Raw genomic sequence first — 17,941 nt, 5'->3', positions numbered from 1 at the left:
CATCTTTCTATGTTGGTGGTATCAACCAGCTGCATAATTTCTTTAGAAATGTTTTATCTGAACATATTTCCTCTTAATGAAATGCAGTTGCACTTTAAATTGCAGAGGAATTTCCTCTGCTTTCCCTCCAGCCAAATTGCAGATTCCTGCTGCTTCCCAGCTCTCCTGGCATTGCCAGCACTCGCTGTGTGCCTTACCTGCCTCGGGGCCACCACGCACCCTGTTCTTGGTGGTGAAAAAGGGGATCCTCTTCGTTTTAAACCCCTCATCGCTCCTGTGGGCCAAACAAAACAGGGACTTGTGGGGAAAAGATCTTGGAAAGCTGCTGAGCTACATGGGGAAGAGCCTGACCATGCACTCACAGGATCCCACCTGCTCTGGAGAGATGGGAGTGAAACCTGCTGTGCAATCAGACTCCACCAACACTTGTCCAGCCCCGTGGTTTTCTCCTGGCAAATCAACAGAGCTCCTCAAGCAGCTCTCCCAGCTCCCAGGGCAGGAGCACTTGACCCCTGGCTTTACGGGTGTCAGGGTTAAGTGGTTGTCAAACAGCAGATTGAAGGAGTTTCACCAGAAGTGCTGGAGAACCGACCTGCTGCCAGTGCCCGCCCTCCCTAGGGAGGCTCAGAGAAGATGACCCACCAGCATGACTCTGGAAATGCACTGGGACATTCAAAAAGTGGTAATCTGTCTTTTGCAGCTGACACAGAAACTCCTAAGGACTCCAAAAACTGTGTTGGACAGGCACCCAAATGAGAAGATAGCATGACACAATTCAGTGCAATTTTGGAGATGATAAAGGACCTTTAACTTTCTATGTTAAACATCTCTATTGGAATTTCTAAACAGAAGAACATCACTCATTTATTGGATGATCTTATTAACATCAGCCTTAGAATCACAGAATCCTTTAGGCTGGAAATCTCTATGAACTGGCAGCTGGTTATACTTCCATTTAAAAAACAAAGACTTTTCATTTTTTCCATAACAATACTCCCACACTAACTAATAACTGCAGTCCAGCCAGATGGTTTATGGTTAAGATATGCTCCCCACAAACTTGTATTTGTAGTGATGAACCACAAAGTGGGCTGAAGAAATTCCTACATGCTCAGAAATTAAACTGCCATTATCAATAATCTATCCACTTAATAAATGATACAGTGTGCTAAATGCCCAAAGAATTCAGCAAAGGATAATTCGTCACTGTCACAGACACACAATGTACTTGGGGACATGGTATGTGGGTATCAATGCCTTCTATGCAGGTGATTAATTCTCTCCTGACATCCTTTGTGTTACATGAGGCATTGGGTTTGCTATTATTTCTTCAGCTTTTGTTTTCTTAGCCAAAACTTGAAAGCAACACTTACTTCCCAAGCTGGTTTTTTGAAAGATCCAGCGACTTAAGTTGTTTGCAATTCCACTTATCCTGTGAAGGCAACATAACTAACTGATTTCCCAGCAGCTTCAGGGACACCAAAGCCTAGGAGAGCAATAGCCTGGAGTTAGGGAGCACCAAACACACAGAAGGAGCTTTTTAAGCATGGCTATTAAATAACAGAAACACGAAGAAAGTACATCTTATTCATCAGAACATCCTGTCCGTGCTGCCCAGCATGCAAACATTTCCTCCCTGTCCCCAGCAAGTTCTGCACGGAGCAGCACCACTCACTCCAGGGAGATTATTGCTCCACTTGCTGACAGATGCACTTGGAAACAGCCCATGCACGAGGACATCTTACTTCTTAGTGAGGAAACCTTTCCAAGTGGGAAAGAACAGTCTGATTTACCAACACAGGATGCCACGTATGGACTATATATGTAATAACTGTGTGTCTGCACAAAGTGGGCTTACACCTGCAGTGCATGCACAAAATCAAGGTGCAAAACATGAGCCACTTCACACAAGGAAAAGTTTTGATTGCTTTTTTTATGACATCTCTGTTAAAATGGACAGGATTTGTATTCACTTTCTGAGATTTATACAAGTTACACATCTCCTTGTTTTTTTCCCCCCTCCCAGCAGAAACAGGAATTTTAAAAACAAGTGAAACTGATTGAGACCATGCAGTTAACACCACACAGATAGGACTCAGCTGGAAATACCAAGTTAAACATAAGATCTCCTTTGAATTTAACTGAAATATAAAAGAAAAAATGCAGTTCCCATTCAACTTTGTAAAGTTTGTGCTCCTCCATCTGCCCTTAATAATGTTGAGGCTCAAATGATCATTTTCATTTGGCTGAAAATCCAATTTTCCACTGAAAAACAGTGCTGTCTGTAGAGTTTCCAACCAGGTTTATTCAGCAAGTCCCCCCACCATGAAAAACTGAGATAAAGCAGAATGTCAGCTGAATTATCTCCTGCCAGAAGTACAGCAATATTAATGAATTATACCCCATGGAAATCATGTTTTACCAGCAGAGACTTCAGTGTCAAGTGTATTAAATGTTTTATGTGCTCCACGTTAATAAAAAAGGTTTATGCCCCTTTTCATCAAGCAGGATTAACGGGGCCTCACAAAGCAGTTTGTTGGCCTTCCTCCCCTTTTTTAGATTGGAAAAATATGAGGTGTCCATGTGACATAAGTGATGGACAAGCAGCAGTGGCTGGAACGGGAATTACCGTGCAAAACGCTCCCTCTAGTGATGGAGAGGGGCAGAGCTGGGCTCTGCTGGGATTTGGGGAAGGTGAAAGGAATACAGAACTGCAGACAGAGTGAGCCACCCAAGGAAAGGGAAAACTGAGAACTGAAAACTAACAGAAAATGCTTTTACCATCATTCATGCTCCCCTGGGAGGAGGGCCCAGCCTGCCCCTGGCTCCTGGTGTGGGGCTCTCTCCAATGTCAGCATGGGGCTGTGCAAGGACAGTGCCTCAGACTTCTCCCCAAAACACCCCTGGGCAGGGGGAGGGAGCAGAGGGAGGCTGCACATCCCAGAATTAGCACAAACTGTGCTCTAGGGGCTCTAACTGGGGTGATTCTTTTTCAGTCACTGTGTCTGTGTCCCCCCAAACACTGACCAAGGCCACTCTCCAGGGAGCTGAGAGCCTGGGCAGCTTCTCTCCAGTGGTTCTGTGCATGGGGGAAATCAGTGACTGTCAGCTGGCTGTGGTTCTTCATGACTGAAACTCTGGAGATCTCTAGTCCTTTTAAATTGCCTCTTGTCTCTAACTTCTCCATTTTTACTGCCTTTCAGTGTGAGAATGGGGGCCTCCAGAAGGGACACAATGGCAGTGGCAGACAAACTGCCTCCAAAGCTGCTGCCACAGCATGCAAAAGGGTGTGAGATGACACCTGAGTGAAGGGACTGCAGCATCAGATTAAGGTGCCTCAGTCAAGGTCATGATGTGGAAAAGCTGACCAGAGTCTAAACTGAATTATTCCATCCAGAGGGGGCCAGGTGTCTCCAGGAGAAGCAAAGTAGGGAGAAGCCAAGTAGTCTAGAGAATTAAGACATGGCTTGGTTGGTTCCTTTAGAAGGCAGCAGCCAGGAAAGCTAAGGAGGTTTCTGTTTCTCTCAACACCACATTTCTGGAGTACACATGGTATTATTAAGGACTGAGCTGGTCCCAGTCTTGAGATTCCTCTGCAAACCATGCAAAGGCCAGTGATAAACTACACTGCACTGCAGCTACAGTGACAAATGGCTGTCCTATGACATGTGCTTTCAAGTCACAGGCCTCCTCTGCTCTCTGCTTTTCCCAGGGAGAAATCAGTTCACTGCTGTTCCTACATAAAAATAATACATTATCTGTAGGAACACTTCACTTCACATTTCTCCCCCTTCCCACATCTGCTTCTGGAGAGGGCTGGAGCATGAGCACAGCCCTGTTCACCCACACCAACTCTACAATCAAGGAACAGCCCAAGCCAGGGCTCCTCCAGGCATGGGGTTTTACCTTCTATTTGCTCACCACACTCTGGCCCTCAGGGCACTGAAAATATTTTATATTTATTTCTTATATGAATAAAATGCTGAAGAGATACAGATAAGAACTGACACTAATTAGGGCAGCCAAGGTTCACTAACTTTGAAAACATCAGCAAAGTTTGTGCTGAGGTCTCTCCCTTTGCACCCTCTGAGCAGCAGCACCTAAGAACTGTGCCCGGGAAGCACCATCTAGTGTTTAATATTTGCCATGGTGGCTCCCACCCCCTGGGATGGCTCTCAATGCATTCAGAAAAACCAAGTTTTGGAGACAATAGTCCATAGGATTTGTTCTGTTTCAGGAGAAATGCCAACTGGAAACAAACAGCCACCAGAGAGCAAAGCCAAATGTGCTGGGATGACTGGAAAGAACTGAGGGAATTCAACCCTCTTGTTCCAGCAGAAGGAAAAGGCACCTTTGCAGCACATCCTGAGATCAGGACTGGACATGGAAATGAACCATCACTTCTGCATCTTTCCCCAAGAGGCCAGCAGGGTAAAGCATGGAACTTCTGCCCAGATTCACCTCTGTTTCTCTGTTTTTCTCTGAGTTTCACAATCTTGCAGGGAAGCTTGGAGGAAACCCCAAGTTCTGCTTGGTTTTGTGTCAACACCATATGAAAGCAGAAATTCTGAAGAATTTTGACATAAACCCATGGATCTGTGGTGTCCACAGGAAAGAATTATTTAATCTACAACCTTTAAGATTACAGAGGTCCCAGGCAGCACTGTTTAGGGCATTCAAACATGCTATTTTCAGCACAGAAAGACTAACTCCTAATTACACAACTCTTTTTTTCAAGAAAAAGCACAACTATTTGTGAGTGTACTTGATTACATCAATATTTCAATGGCTGGAGCTTGGAGCTACAATGCAGGGCTTGTCTTCCAAACTGTGCTCCCAAATTCTGCAAACCACAGACATCCAGAGAGTTCTCAGAAGACCTGTGTCAGAAACTAGATACATCTCACTGGGTGAGGGCCTGAATGTGGTGATTCAGAGGGTGACAGCCTGCTCAGGGGCTCTGTGCAACTGCACCAGCTCAAACCAGCACGAGGGCTCCGACCTTGCCCAGGCAGCCAGTCTGAGGTCTGAGTCAGAGTTAGGAAAAATAAAGTGAGAACTAGGAAGAAATGACACTTACCTCAAGCTGGAAGAGTCCTGTTGGAACTTCTTTCAGTGAATTCTCAGAAAAATCCACTTCTCTCAGGTGATTTTTCCAGAACACAGTCAATGCATCAGGTAGGAATTCCAGTGCATTTCTAGAGGCTTTACAGCATTTCTGGAAAACATAAAAAGCCCCACACTTACAGAGCAGTAATCATCTCTTTAAATAATGTGGTAGATCAGCTGTCACATGTCAAAAGCTTTAATAAATTAATTCTAGGTGGTCTCTTTAGATACCTTGATCTAGATAAATTATTGGCCATGCAGGCACATAGGGTTTGCTAAGGAGATCCACTCAACTACTGGTCAAATTCCTTGGTGGGCAAAAAGTATTCCAAAAATTATTTTGAAAATCACCCACCCCCTTTGCTTTTCAACCATAAACAAACACTTCCCCAAAGGATACTGTTCCCCTGCTGTCCCTGTAAAAATGAGGAATAAAGTCACAGGGATGGGTGTGGATACAGATGTCCTAGTTTGCCATGGGTTTGGGCAAAGTTACCCCTGGTGAAAGTTGGGTGTTTTGTAAAATGATCCTAACAATACTCCTGCACAGAGGAACCACAGAGAAAATGAACACATCCATGTAAGACACATTTCTAAAACTTTGCCACCAACGCCATCAACATGGTGAGAACAGGGTGGAACCTCAGAAAGACTGGATATAAAACCCATAAATCAAATTTGGCAAGGACACTCCTACAGAACAGCCTTTTAAGCATCTGACACCTTTTTAAGCATTACAATCCATTTTTTTTTTGCATTGTTTCAACAGTTTTTTCAACCTCTGACTTTGTCAGGGCAGTTCAACTTACCAGGGGGCAGGCCCAGGGGTCTGGAAACACTTTCAGCTGATTTCTGGAAACATTCAGTATGTTTAGGGACTTGAAGCAGTATAGAAAAACCGTTGGAAGTTCCACCAACCTGTTGTCAGAGACGTCAAGCTCCTGCAGCTTCCTTAAACCAATCCAATTAGTTGCTGGAAAACATGAAACATTGTGGCCTTGGTATAAGCATGAGAGCTTTTTAAAGCCATTTAAGCCATTATTTTAACATTTGGGTGTTCTTCCCTAGAGCCCAGCCTTGAAATACAAGCCCAGCACTGCACTGTACGTACTGTTTTCCTCGTCAAACAACTTCTCCAGAGAGTTTTTGGAAGCAATGAGTTTTTTAAGGTTTTTAAGATGTAGGAATCCAGTAGGGAGAGTGGAGAGCCTGTTGCTGGATACATCAACCTCGAGTAACCTGTGAGCACAGAACAATCTCAGTCAGGCATCAGTAAAACACTAGCAAAGCCTCCTGTTGCCACAGACATCTGTTTTACCAGGACAGCTTCAGTTCTGAATGAAAGCAGCTGAAGTGTGCCTCACAAGGCAAAGCATAAAACCCTAATTAAAAAATTAACCCTTCCAGGGAGCAGGGAGAGGTGCTCTGGATAGACAGCAATTCAAATAATTGGTCTCAGCCAGTAAATGTCACTCTGAGCCAGCTTAGAGGAGTGGGGCTCACCAGAGCTGGAGAAAAGCAGAGGCAACATGAGACAACACAGGAATAAAAGTTCCCACAACTGTCCTGACAACAAATTTGGAAACCCTGAGAATGCAGAGGGGCAAAGACCAAGAAGCTCCTGCAATGTGCTCTCCCCTTACAGTTCCCTTCAGCCCAGTTTGAGCTGCTCTCCCTGCAGGCTCAGCTTTGTGGGGAGCACACACCTTGTACAAATGATCTCATCAGAGGACTGCACACTGGGTAACTCTGTCAGCTGGTTGTCAGCCAGGCTGAGCTTCCTCAGGTTGATCAGCCCCCATGGGATCACGGAGGGGAGGGACACCAGGCAGTTGGCAGAGAGATCCAGCTCAGTTATCTGACAGGAGATATCGATCAGCCAGTCTAGATCCACCCAGGGCAGTTTGAGGTTTGACCAGTTCACACACAAAGCCTGCATGTGTCAGAGAGAGAAGAGAAAACCACATCAGTGGAATCCCAGTTGGTCTCAGCCTGTGCTACACCACTGGGAATCTGGCAGAGCAGAGCACAGGCCATAAACATTTTGCTCACTTTCCAATCTGCTTCTAGGAATTAAACTGACTCAGAGATGAAATCATGCCTGGATATCAGCAGCCCCTGCTGTATCTGCTCCAGGATTTCACTCCAAAGACCATGAACAAGCTCAAGCAGGGGACCTGCACCTCTTCACCAGTTCATATTACTCAGGGTCCAGCATGGACAGAAGAAAGTGTGAACACATAGTTTTCATCAATGCAAGGAAACAACCCAAGGCTTCATTTTCAAGATCACCTCATTACATTCCAATCCTTGTCCTGAAACGCACATTTTAAAAATTATATTCCCAAAATATTTTCATAAACTTGTTGTTTCTGACATAACTCATCCCAAAAACAGCCTCAATAGAATGATTTTTAATTCTCCACCAGGAGGCAGCAAGAACCCGACAGCAAATTTTATTTGCTTTCCGATGCTCAGTATTTAGCTCTTTGGACCTTTAACCCCAAATTAAGAATTAAAAGGAATGTGTTTGGGAAAAGGAGAGAAAGAAAACGGAAACAAAGGCCTGTCTCAAACGCTTATCTGAGACTCAGGACTGATCATGTAGATCTGACAGTTCAAATGTTTTGGAGAATGGAACAAAGGATAAGTACAAACAGATACACATTTTAGATACTGACAGTAGTTGTACTTAGTGTAGACACTGTGCTTTTCAAACCTTCACTCGTGATGCCTCAGGACAGCCCTGCAAATATGAATGGAAATATTATGCCCATTGTGCCACTGGGGAAACCAAGGCAGGGAGCTCCAGCTGTTTGTTCAAAGCTACATCCACTGCCATGCCACAAGGCACCCCTATAAAACACAGCAAGCCAGCAGCAACAAGAAATCAAATTAAGCAGAGTCTCCACTGCTACTGCAAAGTGCACAGCACCCAGTGGGAGCTGCCCTGCAAAGCTTCCACTCTCACACCAAACACACCCTGCTTTACTGCCAGATTTCCCATTCTGCATATTTAACAGCTTCCTGCTTAGAAACTCTGGTTTTAAATTCAGTATGCAGTTTTCTGAACTTTTCTCTCACCTGTAACATGTACCACAAATCCCTTGGCTTAGGAAAAATGTACTTGTCTTGAGTACCCCAAACAGTGCAGTAATAATAAACCTTACAGCCTTCTTTTAGGGGCTGCAAGCAGGACCTTGTGTCTGTGCTGCAGACTGATAAACCATCTCTACTTTGCATTTAGGTTGCTGTGTATCATTCCCCTCAAAAATGCAGAGGCATGGCCTCGGGGTAGTTAATGTGATAAGGAGATACCTGTAGAATGCAGATAATGACTTCTCAAACCACAGACAAGATTGTGAAATCCAGCACCTGCTATCAGTGCTGTGGGTTGGTGTCCTGTATCCAAGGCAGTTTTTGAATCCCAGCAATCAGTGCCCTCCTTCCCATGCAGAGACAAGGACTGACAGTGTCTCTGCAAACTGGAGGACCAGCCAAACCCTCTATCTGATTTAGAGACAGGGGACCAAATTCAGCAGGTACCACTAACCTGGTATCAGTGGAGTTACCTTAGGGGTTTGGTTGGCTCAGGACTCTGCAGTGAAAATGTTAATTAAGTGAAAGAAATCCCGACAGCAGTGCCACAAAGAGGGGATTTACTCCCAACTCATACTTCTTCATCTGCACTGTTTTCCCAGAAAAGCTGGTTCTCTGATGCCAGAGGTCTGTGATGCCAAACTGGCAGAGCTCAGGGCTCAGCCCAACCCTTCTCAGTTTGGGGCTGGTGGCGAACTCTGTGCTAAACCAGGGACAGAGTTCAGAGGATGTTAGCTCAGGGCTGACTGCAGGCAGCTCACTGCTCCTCAGAAGGCCAAGGAAAACCTCTGCAGACTCCCCTCTCCTGCCAAAGGAAGAATTTCCGAATACAAGCCCTGAAGACTAAATTGAAATCTACTGCAGCAATGTCAGGGGATGCACTGAAGCAAAGGACTGGAAATTGTGCAGGAGCAAAAAACCCCAGTGCTCTTGGGCAAAGGATCAACTATAAATATGAAAAATATTTACTGAAATCTGAGGCTGTCTGGTAAGGAGATTAAGAGAGGCTGTTGTGCTTTTCTCCTAAATGACGTGACGTGCTCCAGAACCTCACTCCTGCTGTAGATGGGATAATCTGAGGACAGGGATCTGCTCCCTCCATCAACAGCTCTGCTCTGAATCTTGTGTGGGACTGCTGCAGGGCTCTGGTGATGTAAGTGAGATTACCAGGATAAAGAAATGAGAGGAGGATCCCACACACACACATACATTTGTATGCTTGAATATAAAAGTATTGGTAAAATATTTCCTAGGGAAAATACAGCAGACAAAGCTCTTCTCTGGCCTGTAATGGAAAAATTAAATATATCTCACACAGCACACATTGGAAAGTTACATTTATCTCCCTGCTGGCTTCATCTATTGAAGTCTGGAATCTGTGCCTGGCCACTTCATTGCAAAGGCTCTCTTTGGCACTTGTTACCTGTTCCTGTAAAAATGGACCACTTCCCCTCTTTAGCAAAGCTGTGGTTTGCTGTGGGTATAAATTTATGCCAGGAAAGAACACAGAAAGGAGAAACAGATATTAGAAAAATGAGATGTAACTCGTGTTGCCTGAGAAAGGGCAGCTGTGCTGGGTGCAAGGGCTGTCTGAAGGTGTGGCAGCCAAAAGCAGCTCTCAGGCACATTTTGTGCATAGCTCTGCAGTCACTGCTGTGAAATCCATTGGAGCTCAGCTGTGCTCGAGTGGTTCCACTCAGAGATAGCACAGAGGGACAAACCCTTCTGAAGTTCTGGGCTCTCTCTGAAATGATCAGTGCTTGGTTTGCCCCTCCTGTCCAAGGGGAGAACTCTGTAACATCCAGCTGGCTGCCACACACAGTCTCCACACAGCCCAGTTTTGCTTCCTCCCAGTGCAAAATCCATCTCAGGATGAGCCCTCTGAGACAAGAAGAAAGCACCGAGGCAGTTTGTCTGCAGCTGCCACAAAGTTCTGTTTTAAAAAGTTACCAAAGTTATCAGGGTGTGTGAGTGTCACTTCCCAAAGATCTGAGCTCTGCAGACAAACTAGGACAGATCCTCCCCAATCTGTCCCAGTCTGCCAAAATGAATTCAAAGAGAAAGCATTAAATAAGCAAACATATTAAAAATAAACAGCTACTAAGACAATCAAGGTCAAGATTCTGTGTTTTTTTCTCTGTTGGTTTTTTTTTTTTCCCTTTTTCTTTCTTTTTCAACCAGGCCCTTCTGGCAATTAGCTGATATCTGAAGACTGCTCTCTTCTTTGCTCAGGGTGTGACAACAGCAAAGCTGAGTCATTTTTACAGCAGCTAAGTTAAATATTGCCAGCAAATTCTCATAGAAAACAGACCTCTTCCCTGTGATTCAAACATTTATTCCAAGCTTATTCAAGCTGAATTATCCAGTTGGATTTATTTTTTTTCTTCTTAAAGACATTTTATCAACTCTTCTCCACATCTAGAATTCAGACTCCTTTTGATTATCTGTCAACAAAATTAAGAGTAGCACAAAAGGGCTCTAAATCTACTGATTGAACCTAAAGGAGTCAAGCTCACTTATGTGGTCTAACACCCAGGCTATTAACAGGAACAGTGAGAGGATTCTGGCAGAAAAACAGAGAATGGAGAAGTTTGTAAAGCTACTAAAAGCTCTCTCCTTATTTTTACTTAACACCAAAACAGCCTGCAATGCTACAAGCTGAGCAGACAGATACTCAACTGGATTGGTGAGGGACGTCTTTTCACTGCCAAATTTTTGTGATCTGATGAAAACTGTAAGCACTGAAAGCTCAGGGATCTGATGCTCCTATTCAGTGTGGGTTAAACTACATGTTGAGGGGAAAAAATTCAAAATGCCTGGTAATAAATTGCTGGAGAACAGTATAAATAATACAAAATACTGTGTGCTCCCCTATAAAGTAGTAACAATACCAGTGTGAGACACTTTTTTACTGCTGAGAATCTGAAGTAGGGAAGATATTATTGCTTTGCTCATGCTCCTTGTTAACAAAAAGCCACCCAAGCCCATTTTTACCTGCACTGTCTGACACAGAAGGGTTCCCATGCTCAGCTCTGTGCCATGCTAACCCTCAGGGACACCACAGAGCTGGTGCCATCACCCTGCAAGCAGGAGGCACAACAGGAACATAAAGGTTGTGATGACCCTGGGGGCACAGAGGGAATCTGTACTAGAAGCATCTCAGTTTCTTCTCTGGAAGGCTTTGAGCCCAAAGTTGGTGTTTCCTGCCCCCAGCACACGCTGGCTCACATAATGGTGTTTAAACTGCCCCACAGAAGCTGTGGCTGTGCCTTGCACAGTGATGCCATTCAAAGCCTTGATGTTTCACACCCTGTAATTCAGCAGCAAAGCCACTTGCACAACTTTCTGAAAGGGCAGCAAACCACAAGGCTCTTAGTCGAGGAGAAGAATCAGCAGCTGCATGGCATGCAAAGACAATTATCAACCATTAACATGATGCCCCTTCAAAACATCATCTCCTCAGGCAGATAAATGGTTACTTACTGTTTTTGCTGGAGCACTACCTGGTAGTGGGGTTGTCTCAATGAAATACTTCCTCAGAAGGTGTTTGCTGGATTCAGGGCTGTCCATCAGGATGTAGGAACAAAAGAAAGCTCCATTCCTCAACAAAAACACAGCTACATCTTCGTTCCCTTGGGAGAAAAGCAGATTGTTTGCTCCCTTCACCTCAGGTAAATGAACCAGCAGGGAGCTGAACAGAAATCCTGGGAAATAACCACTTCTGAAAAAAAAATGTGGGGGTGTGCAAAAAGGAAACTGAACTCTGTAAAGGCTGTTTCCTCCAGTGGCAGGACTCAGTTTGGTCAAACTGAGACAGCAAAGACACTGTGTAAAAGTGCTGGCCCAAGCTCTTTCTTTTTTCTCTTCTTTTCCCATCTTATTAAACTATGCACACAGCTGTGCTTTGAAGTGCAAATTATTCAGCCTAAATCAAGCATGTGTGCCAGAGTGTCCATAACAATAATGCTTTTACTTGCAAGGATTCTGGTTTTTAAGGGTCTTTTCCCTAGGAGCTTATAGAGGAAAGTTCAGCCTCTCAGTATTTACAGCAATCTAACTTCCCAAGGCCCTGACTCCAATTTGGCTGAGTTGACAGATTCAGAGCCAATTTTACTTTAATTCATCCTGCTGGAAATGCAACTGCAGACAAGGCATGGATACCATCCTGTGTGTGAACAGCTCAGCCCATTCTTTGAAGAGCTGGCAGGAAGGGGGCAGAATGTGAAGCATGCAAACACACACCTGCCTTTATAGCAGCGTAGAGGGGCAGGCGGATGAGGACGGGGAACTCGTTCCTCCTGACTGCACAGCTCTCTGGGTCAGCACTGTAGGCACGGATCAGGAGCTTGACAATGTCCAAATGGCCCTGCTGGCAGGCTATGGCCAGCATCCAGTTCAGGAGCTGCTGGTAAGTATTGGGACCTACCAAAAACACACAAAATGTGACTTAGTTGGTGCCACCGGGCTGTGATGTGTGAGGAATGCCCACGGATAATGGCTGTGCAAAAGGGTTTGGGACAGGGTGAAGCTCCTGAGGACAAAAGGAACAGCTTGCACTGCAAAAGTGTGTCAGAGAAGAGTCCTAAGCTGGTCAGGCACAGAGTTTTCAGCTTTGCTTAACTGTTCTTCTTTACCCACCCAGCTAATGGGTGAAATTTTTTGTCTGTCCTTGACATAAGCATTCATAAGGCAGCAACATTCTGCTAATACACCAGCAGATAAATAAACATCTGACCCCAAACAGGGATGATCAGGACTGTCTTTGCATCCAGATCCAAACAGACATTAGATCCAAACACCCAAGATTGGCCACTTCTTCCAAGATCATGAGAGGGGATACAAAGAATGGGGAAAACCAGGTAAGTTTTCATGTTATTGGATGAATAAAACAAAACCAAAATGCTTCAGTCAACAAAAAAGGAATTGTTTTAGCTTGTTTTGCTGCAACGTGAAGTCTCCCACAAAACCTTTCATTTCCCCTTCAAATATTTCATTTCAGGTCAACTCTTTACTATTAATTCATAGTAAAGTCAGACAAATGTCATTTAAGGCTAAAAACCAAAAGACTATTTTCTGATTTTTGCATGAATTTGCTGATGTTTTAGTCATTCTCAAACTGCCTTTTTTTTTTTTTCCAGAAATAACATTTTCCTGTAGAACACCACTTTTCTCTAGCTGTGCCTAATTCTGGACATGCAACTAAATGCCCAGAACAGAATTATTTCTGCTAACAATAAGCAGTCCCCAAATCTCCCCTGATTCCCTGTAATACCTCCATATCCTTTACAAATTCACATCCTCTCTGAAACACTTACAGGAACATCCACAAGCCCAAGTTTTACATGTCAAGGCTTTTTGCAGCTTATCCATGTGGAAATTACATCTCTCTTTGCATTCTTAACAACTCCACTAAATCCCTCACCCTCCTGCTACAAAAAATGGGCTCCACTTAAGCTGTAAGCCACAAGTAGTTCTCACTCTTCCAGGGAGAATCACTGCAGTGCAACAGCCAAATTGCAAATTTAGGCAATTTATACCTAAGCCCTGTGATTGGTTTCTCTGTAACTTCCCAAAAAAGACAGCTGGAAGGTCCTGCACAAAAATTTCTGAAAGATGCCGTTTGTACAGAGCTCCTCCCCTGACCCCCCTGCAGCAAGAGTTGGAGGGAATTTGGTCACTTCTAAACTGAGCTAAGTTTCCAGAAACTACTTAAGTCACTTTTCATTACTCAGTGCATGATATTAATATAATTTAATTTTTCTACTAGGTTACTCAGCTTCCTTTCTGGCTGAAGGAAATATTACATTTAATTGCATCCCCCAAACTGGAACATTTATTTTGCTTACCAGTGCTCCAACAGGACACCAAATAAGCAGGTTTCCCAACAGGTTATTCCTGTTCTCAGTGAGGCCATTGGCAACTATTTAGTCCCAGTGAGGAGTTAGAGCCATATTCAGGTTAAATATTGCAGAAGCCAGCTTAGCTTTTGTGTTATTGCAGTGTCTGAGGTCAAGGATTTGCCCCAGATGTTCTGCAGGACCTCTGGACCCCAAATGCATGGAAGGTCCCAGGGAGAAGCAGCTGGCAAGCTCGCAGAACACTGAGAGAGCAACAGGGACCCAAACACAGCTCCTGGTCCTGAGTCAGAGTTCTGCCCCCTGCCCCCACTGCTGCCTTAGGAGCAGCAGTGTCTGAGTCAAAAAAATGTCTCTGCTCCAAAATAATTACTATAATAAAATTTAAGTAAAATGTAATTATTATTCTAAAGAAGGAATTCCCCTGAAAGTCAAACCAAAATGTCAAGCAGAGAACAGAGTGGGTGTCAGCTGTGCACCCAAAGTGTCCCTGACCAGTCAGGCCACTCTGCCAGCACCACTGAGACTGTTGGATCAGCAGTGGGATGATGCTGCATCCTGAGAATCCCCTAATCTCCCTGTAGGGTCTGGGATGTTACCCAGCTGTGAGGCCTGACAGGAATGAACTGTCTCAATGGCATCTTCCTCCACTTCCAGTCTGCAAACATGGAATATTTTTATGTATGTGTTTCTCTACCCCAGGGGGGAAGTTTCCTTCAAGCACAGCAGAGATCTGATCCTGCACGCACTTTCCCATGACTAAACCCCTCCCTTTCCAAGGAATGCCAAAAAACCCAAATGCCTGCCTGGAGCTGTAGCACACAGCTCCTGAAAAACTCGAGGGGAGGCAGGGTCAGGCCAGGCCTTACCACGCAGGGAATCCAGCAGCTCTTTCACGATGTCCTTGTGCCCAAAATACGCCGCCACCACCGCTGCATTGTCATCGTTGGGCTCTGTTGGTAACACCACCAACGCCTCCTTCAGCAGGTACCTCACTGCCTGCAGGTCCCCATATGCTGCTGCAATGCCTAAAAGCTGACACTGGTGAAGGAAACACAGCAGAAGAAGCTCTCTGTTAAAGGCAGCAGGCAGAGAAAGAGCATTTCTAGAGCTGTATGGGCTTCTTTGTGCCCATGCCAAGGCATGTCCACTGTCACTGTGGTTAATTGGAAATGCCATAAACACTAGTGGCCATTGTAATCATTGTTGATAAATTTATTATGTTAATTTGTTGGGGTTTGTATTTTAGTTTTTTGTATGGTTTTTCACATAATTTGTTGGGGTTTGTATTTTAGTTTTTTTGTATGTTTTTTCACATTAGTGCCTGAGGCACAGAACAGTGAATATAAACCCATTTTTCATGGACCAACAGAAAAAGCATTTGCACAGCTCAGCTGCAAAATGCAGTATTACCTGTTTTTGGAGATGGCCACTGTGACTGGACTTGACATGCAGGGAGCCTCCCAAAACACATGAGCTCTGTGCAAAGGGCAGGCTCAAAAGGAGGGCTCTGAAGGCAGAGCAGTGCAGAAGCTGGCACAGAGTTTGTGATAAAATTCCACACACAGGCAGCAAAATCTTCCCAGGGGGCCATTAACCATCTTTGCACTGATGGGGGAATATATTTTCTGCTAAGTCTATAAACTGCTTCCTTTTTATAGGGAAAAATGCATTTCCCTGTTTTGGTGACCACAGCAGCAGCACCCCTCCTCACACAGCCTGTGTTCCTACAGACACTGCTCCCTGTGGCCTGCCTCATCTTCCTGATCTGTGTTTTCAAGGGCAAACTTGTGTCACTGAGCATGTTCCTGCAGAGCCCCACACAACCAGCCATGCCTGGGACCCACACATCCAAACGGATTCTCTCCATGAAAAAACAACAGAAGACGGCAGCATCTTGAAATTTTGGCATCTTTGCCAATAAAATCTGAGAGAGAGCAGTAACCCAACCCAACCTTTTCCACTTGTAGTGCAGTCTCTTCACAGGACAACCTAATCAACTCTTGGGCCTTGCTGGTGTCCCCAGCTTTGTAGGCATCCTGGATGCTTTCTGTCACAGGGGTCTGGGTGACGGAGACGTCGCCACTTGTGGACTGTTTGCCACCCATGTCCACAGTTCCTGTAGGGAAAACAGCAAAGAGAAGTCAGGGAGAAGTACCTGCTCATTACCCATGCACAGCTGCAATGTCAGTGAATCCTGGGAATAAAAGAAGTTGGTGATTTTCAGTGGAATTATTTACTGCACGCAATTAAAAAGAAAAAGAGCCTGATAAAAGAAAGTGATAAAATGTTAAAGTTCCTCCCAAAGGGACATGAAACTGAGAGGGACAGAGTTCCCCAATGGTTTCCAGAGGTGGTTTCCAAAGGAAGATGTGGAAGCTCACACACATGAACCTTTCATCTGCCTGGCACACTCCTCCTCCTGCTGAGGAACCAGGGAAGAGAAGGAATTGCATGGGACTGGCACCTGCAGGAATTGTGACAAAGGCAGGAATCTAAAAGGCAAATTGGTATTACTGGCATTGCTTCAGTCACACTTCACTCCTGACAACAGGCTGATAAAATCCCACTGTCCTCCAGCATTTTCAAACAGAATTTTAGGCACCTCTACAAGTGTGAAATACAAGAAATTGGAAATATTTACTCTGGAAAAAGAAAAAAAAAAAAAGGTAAAAGAAGATTTTGCAAGATGCCCAGTGTCACCTTAATCAATTCTGGAGAATCTCCTAGACCAGACTTTCTTTTCCTAAATGGTGCTGGGAGCCAGAAGAGCTTTTAAGTGTCAGAGATTAAAAGCTGCAGCCATTAGAGAAGATGCTTTGGTGGGTGGCTAATGAGGCAGGCAGGAAGTCTCACACCCAACCATTCCCCAGCTACCAGTACAGGGAAAGCTGCATTAAAGTCACTGAAATACAAGATGTTTTCAGGTCTACTCCTGAACAACAACCAAGACAGAGGAAAAAAGCATTTTCCGCTTGAAAACAAAATGCTTTTTCCTGCTAAAACTTCATTAATTACTTTTGCTTATTTACAGCTGGTTAAATACAGCACTTAAGCCCACAGTTCTTCACATGTATTAACAAGGATTTATTTCTTTTTTAAATAGACATATATGTCACGCAGGACCTAGTTTAATGCAGCCTGGAAAGAGAAGTAAATTTGGAGCAATCTATAACTGTCAGTAAATATCTTTGAATAATGCAGCCTGAATCACCAGTAGGTTCTGACTAACACTTCTCATCAATTATTTAAACAAAGCTCAAATCACTCAGACATCGGAGATGGCTCCAGAGCTTGGTGCCATTAAAAGTGTGCCCTCACCAATAACCTTTCCCAGATGATGCAGAACCTGTGAAGGACAAGGAGCAGAAATCAAGGCCCATGAAAGTGGGATTAAATTACAGCACAATAAACAGCATCTCAGAGTTCACATTAATGGGTGTAGTGCTTCCATAATTCTGTAATTTTAGGGAGTACATGAGAAAAGAAATTCTTCCTGCACTTGGTTCACTCTTCTAAAGCAGACTACACACCTACAAGGGATCACTAAAAATATAACATATAATTTAATTTTCATTTTCACGGACACCAAAGATAGGAAAAAAAATATTCTTAGGCAAGTATGTTTAAAGGATGATAGAAAGGAGAACTTCAGAGCAAAATAGCTCTCCAGTCAAAACAACTCAGAACTGGACTAAGAAAATTCAAGAAGTACAGATCCAAGCAAACACTGCAGTTACTGGAACAAGCAGCCTCCCCTCTTGGCACCCTGTGATGAAATCCTGAACCTAGAGAGAAGCTCTGGAATTCCCCTTGGAGGAAAAAATGCCTCACATCAGAGATACAAAACAGCTGGAAAGCTCCTCAGCTTCCTGCTC

The 17,941-nt window shown here is 44.3% G+C and overlaps 1 protein-coding gene across 1 annotated transcript in view; it reads right to left on the bottom strand.

Annotated features, from left to right (window-relative positions):
* The window catches only part of LRRK1 (leucine rich repeat kinase 1), a 69,328-nt gene that overhangs the window by 37,656 nt on the left and 13,731 nt on the right, over nucleotides 1-17,941 (bottom strand). Inside the window, 10 exon segments of the mRNA XM_036389603.2 lie at nucleotides 198-274; nucleotides 1,374-1,486; nucleotides 5,081-5,218; nucleotides 5,919-6,082; nucleotides 6,221-6,348; nucleotides 6,816-7,042; nucleotides 11,692-11,840; nucleotides 12,451-12,630; nucleotides 14,933-15,104; nucleotides 16,019-16,182. Of these exon segments, the coding sequence (XP_036245496.1) occupies nucleotides 198-274; nucleotides 1,374-1,486; nucleotides 5,081-5,218; nucleotides 5,919-6,082; nucleotides 6,221-6,348; nucleotides 6,816-7,042; nucleotides 11,692-11,840; nucleotides 12,451-12,630; nucleotides 14,933-15,104; nucleotides 16,019-16,171 (1,501 nt within the window). The 5' untranslated portion in view covers nucleotides 16,172-16,182.

The sequence above is a fragment of the Molothrus ater genome, chromosome 13, assembly GCF_012460135.2.
Source record: "Molothrus ater isolate BHLD 08-10-18 breed brown headed cowbird chromosome 13, BPBGC_Mater_1.1, whole genome shotgun sequence".
In the NCBI taxonomy this organism is placed as follows: domain Eukaryota; kingdom Metazoa; phylum Chordata; class Aves; order Passeriformes; family Icteridae; genus Molothrus; species Molothrus ater.
The sequence above is the reverse complement of the archived record's forward strand: the minus strand, read 5'-3'. Positions and strand labels throughout refer to the sequence as shown.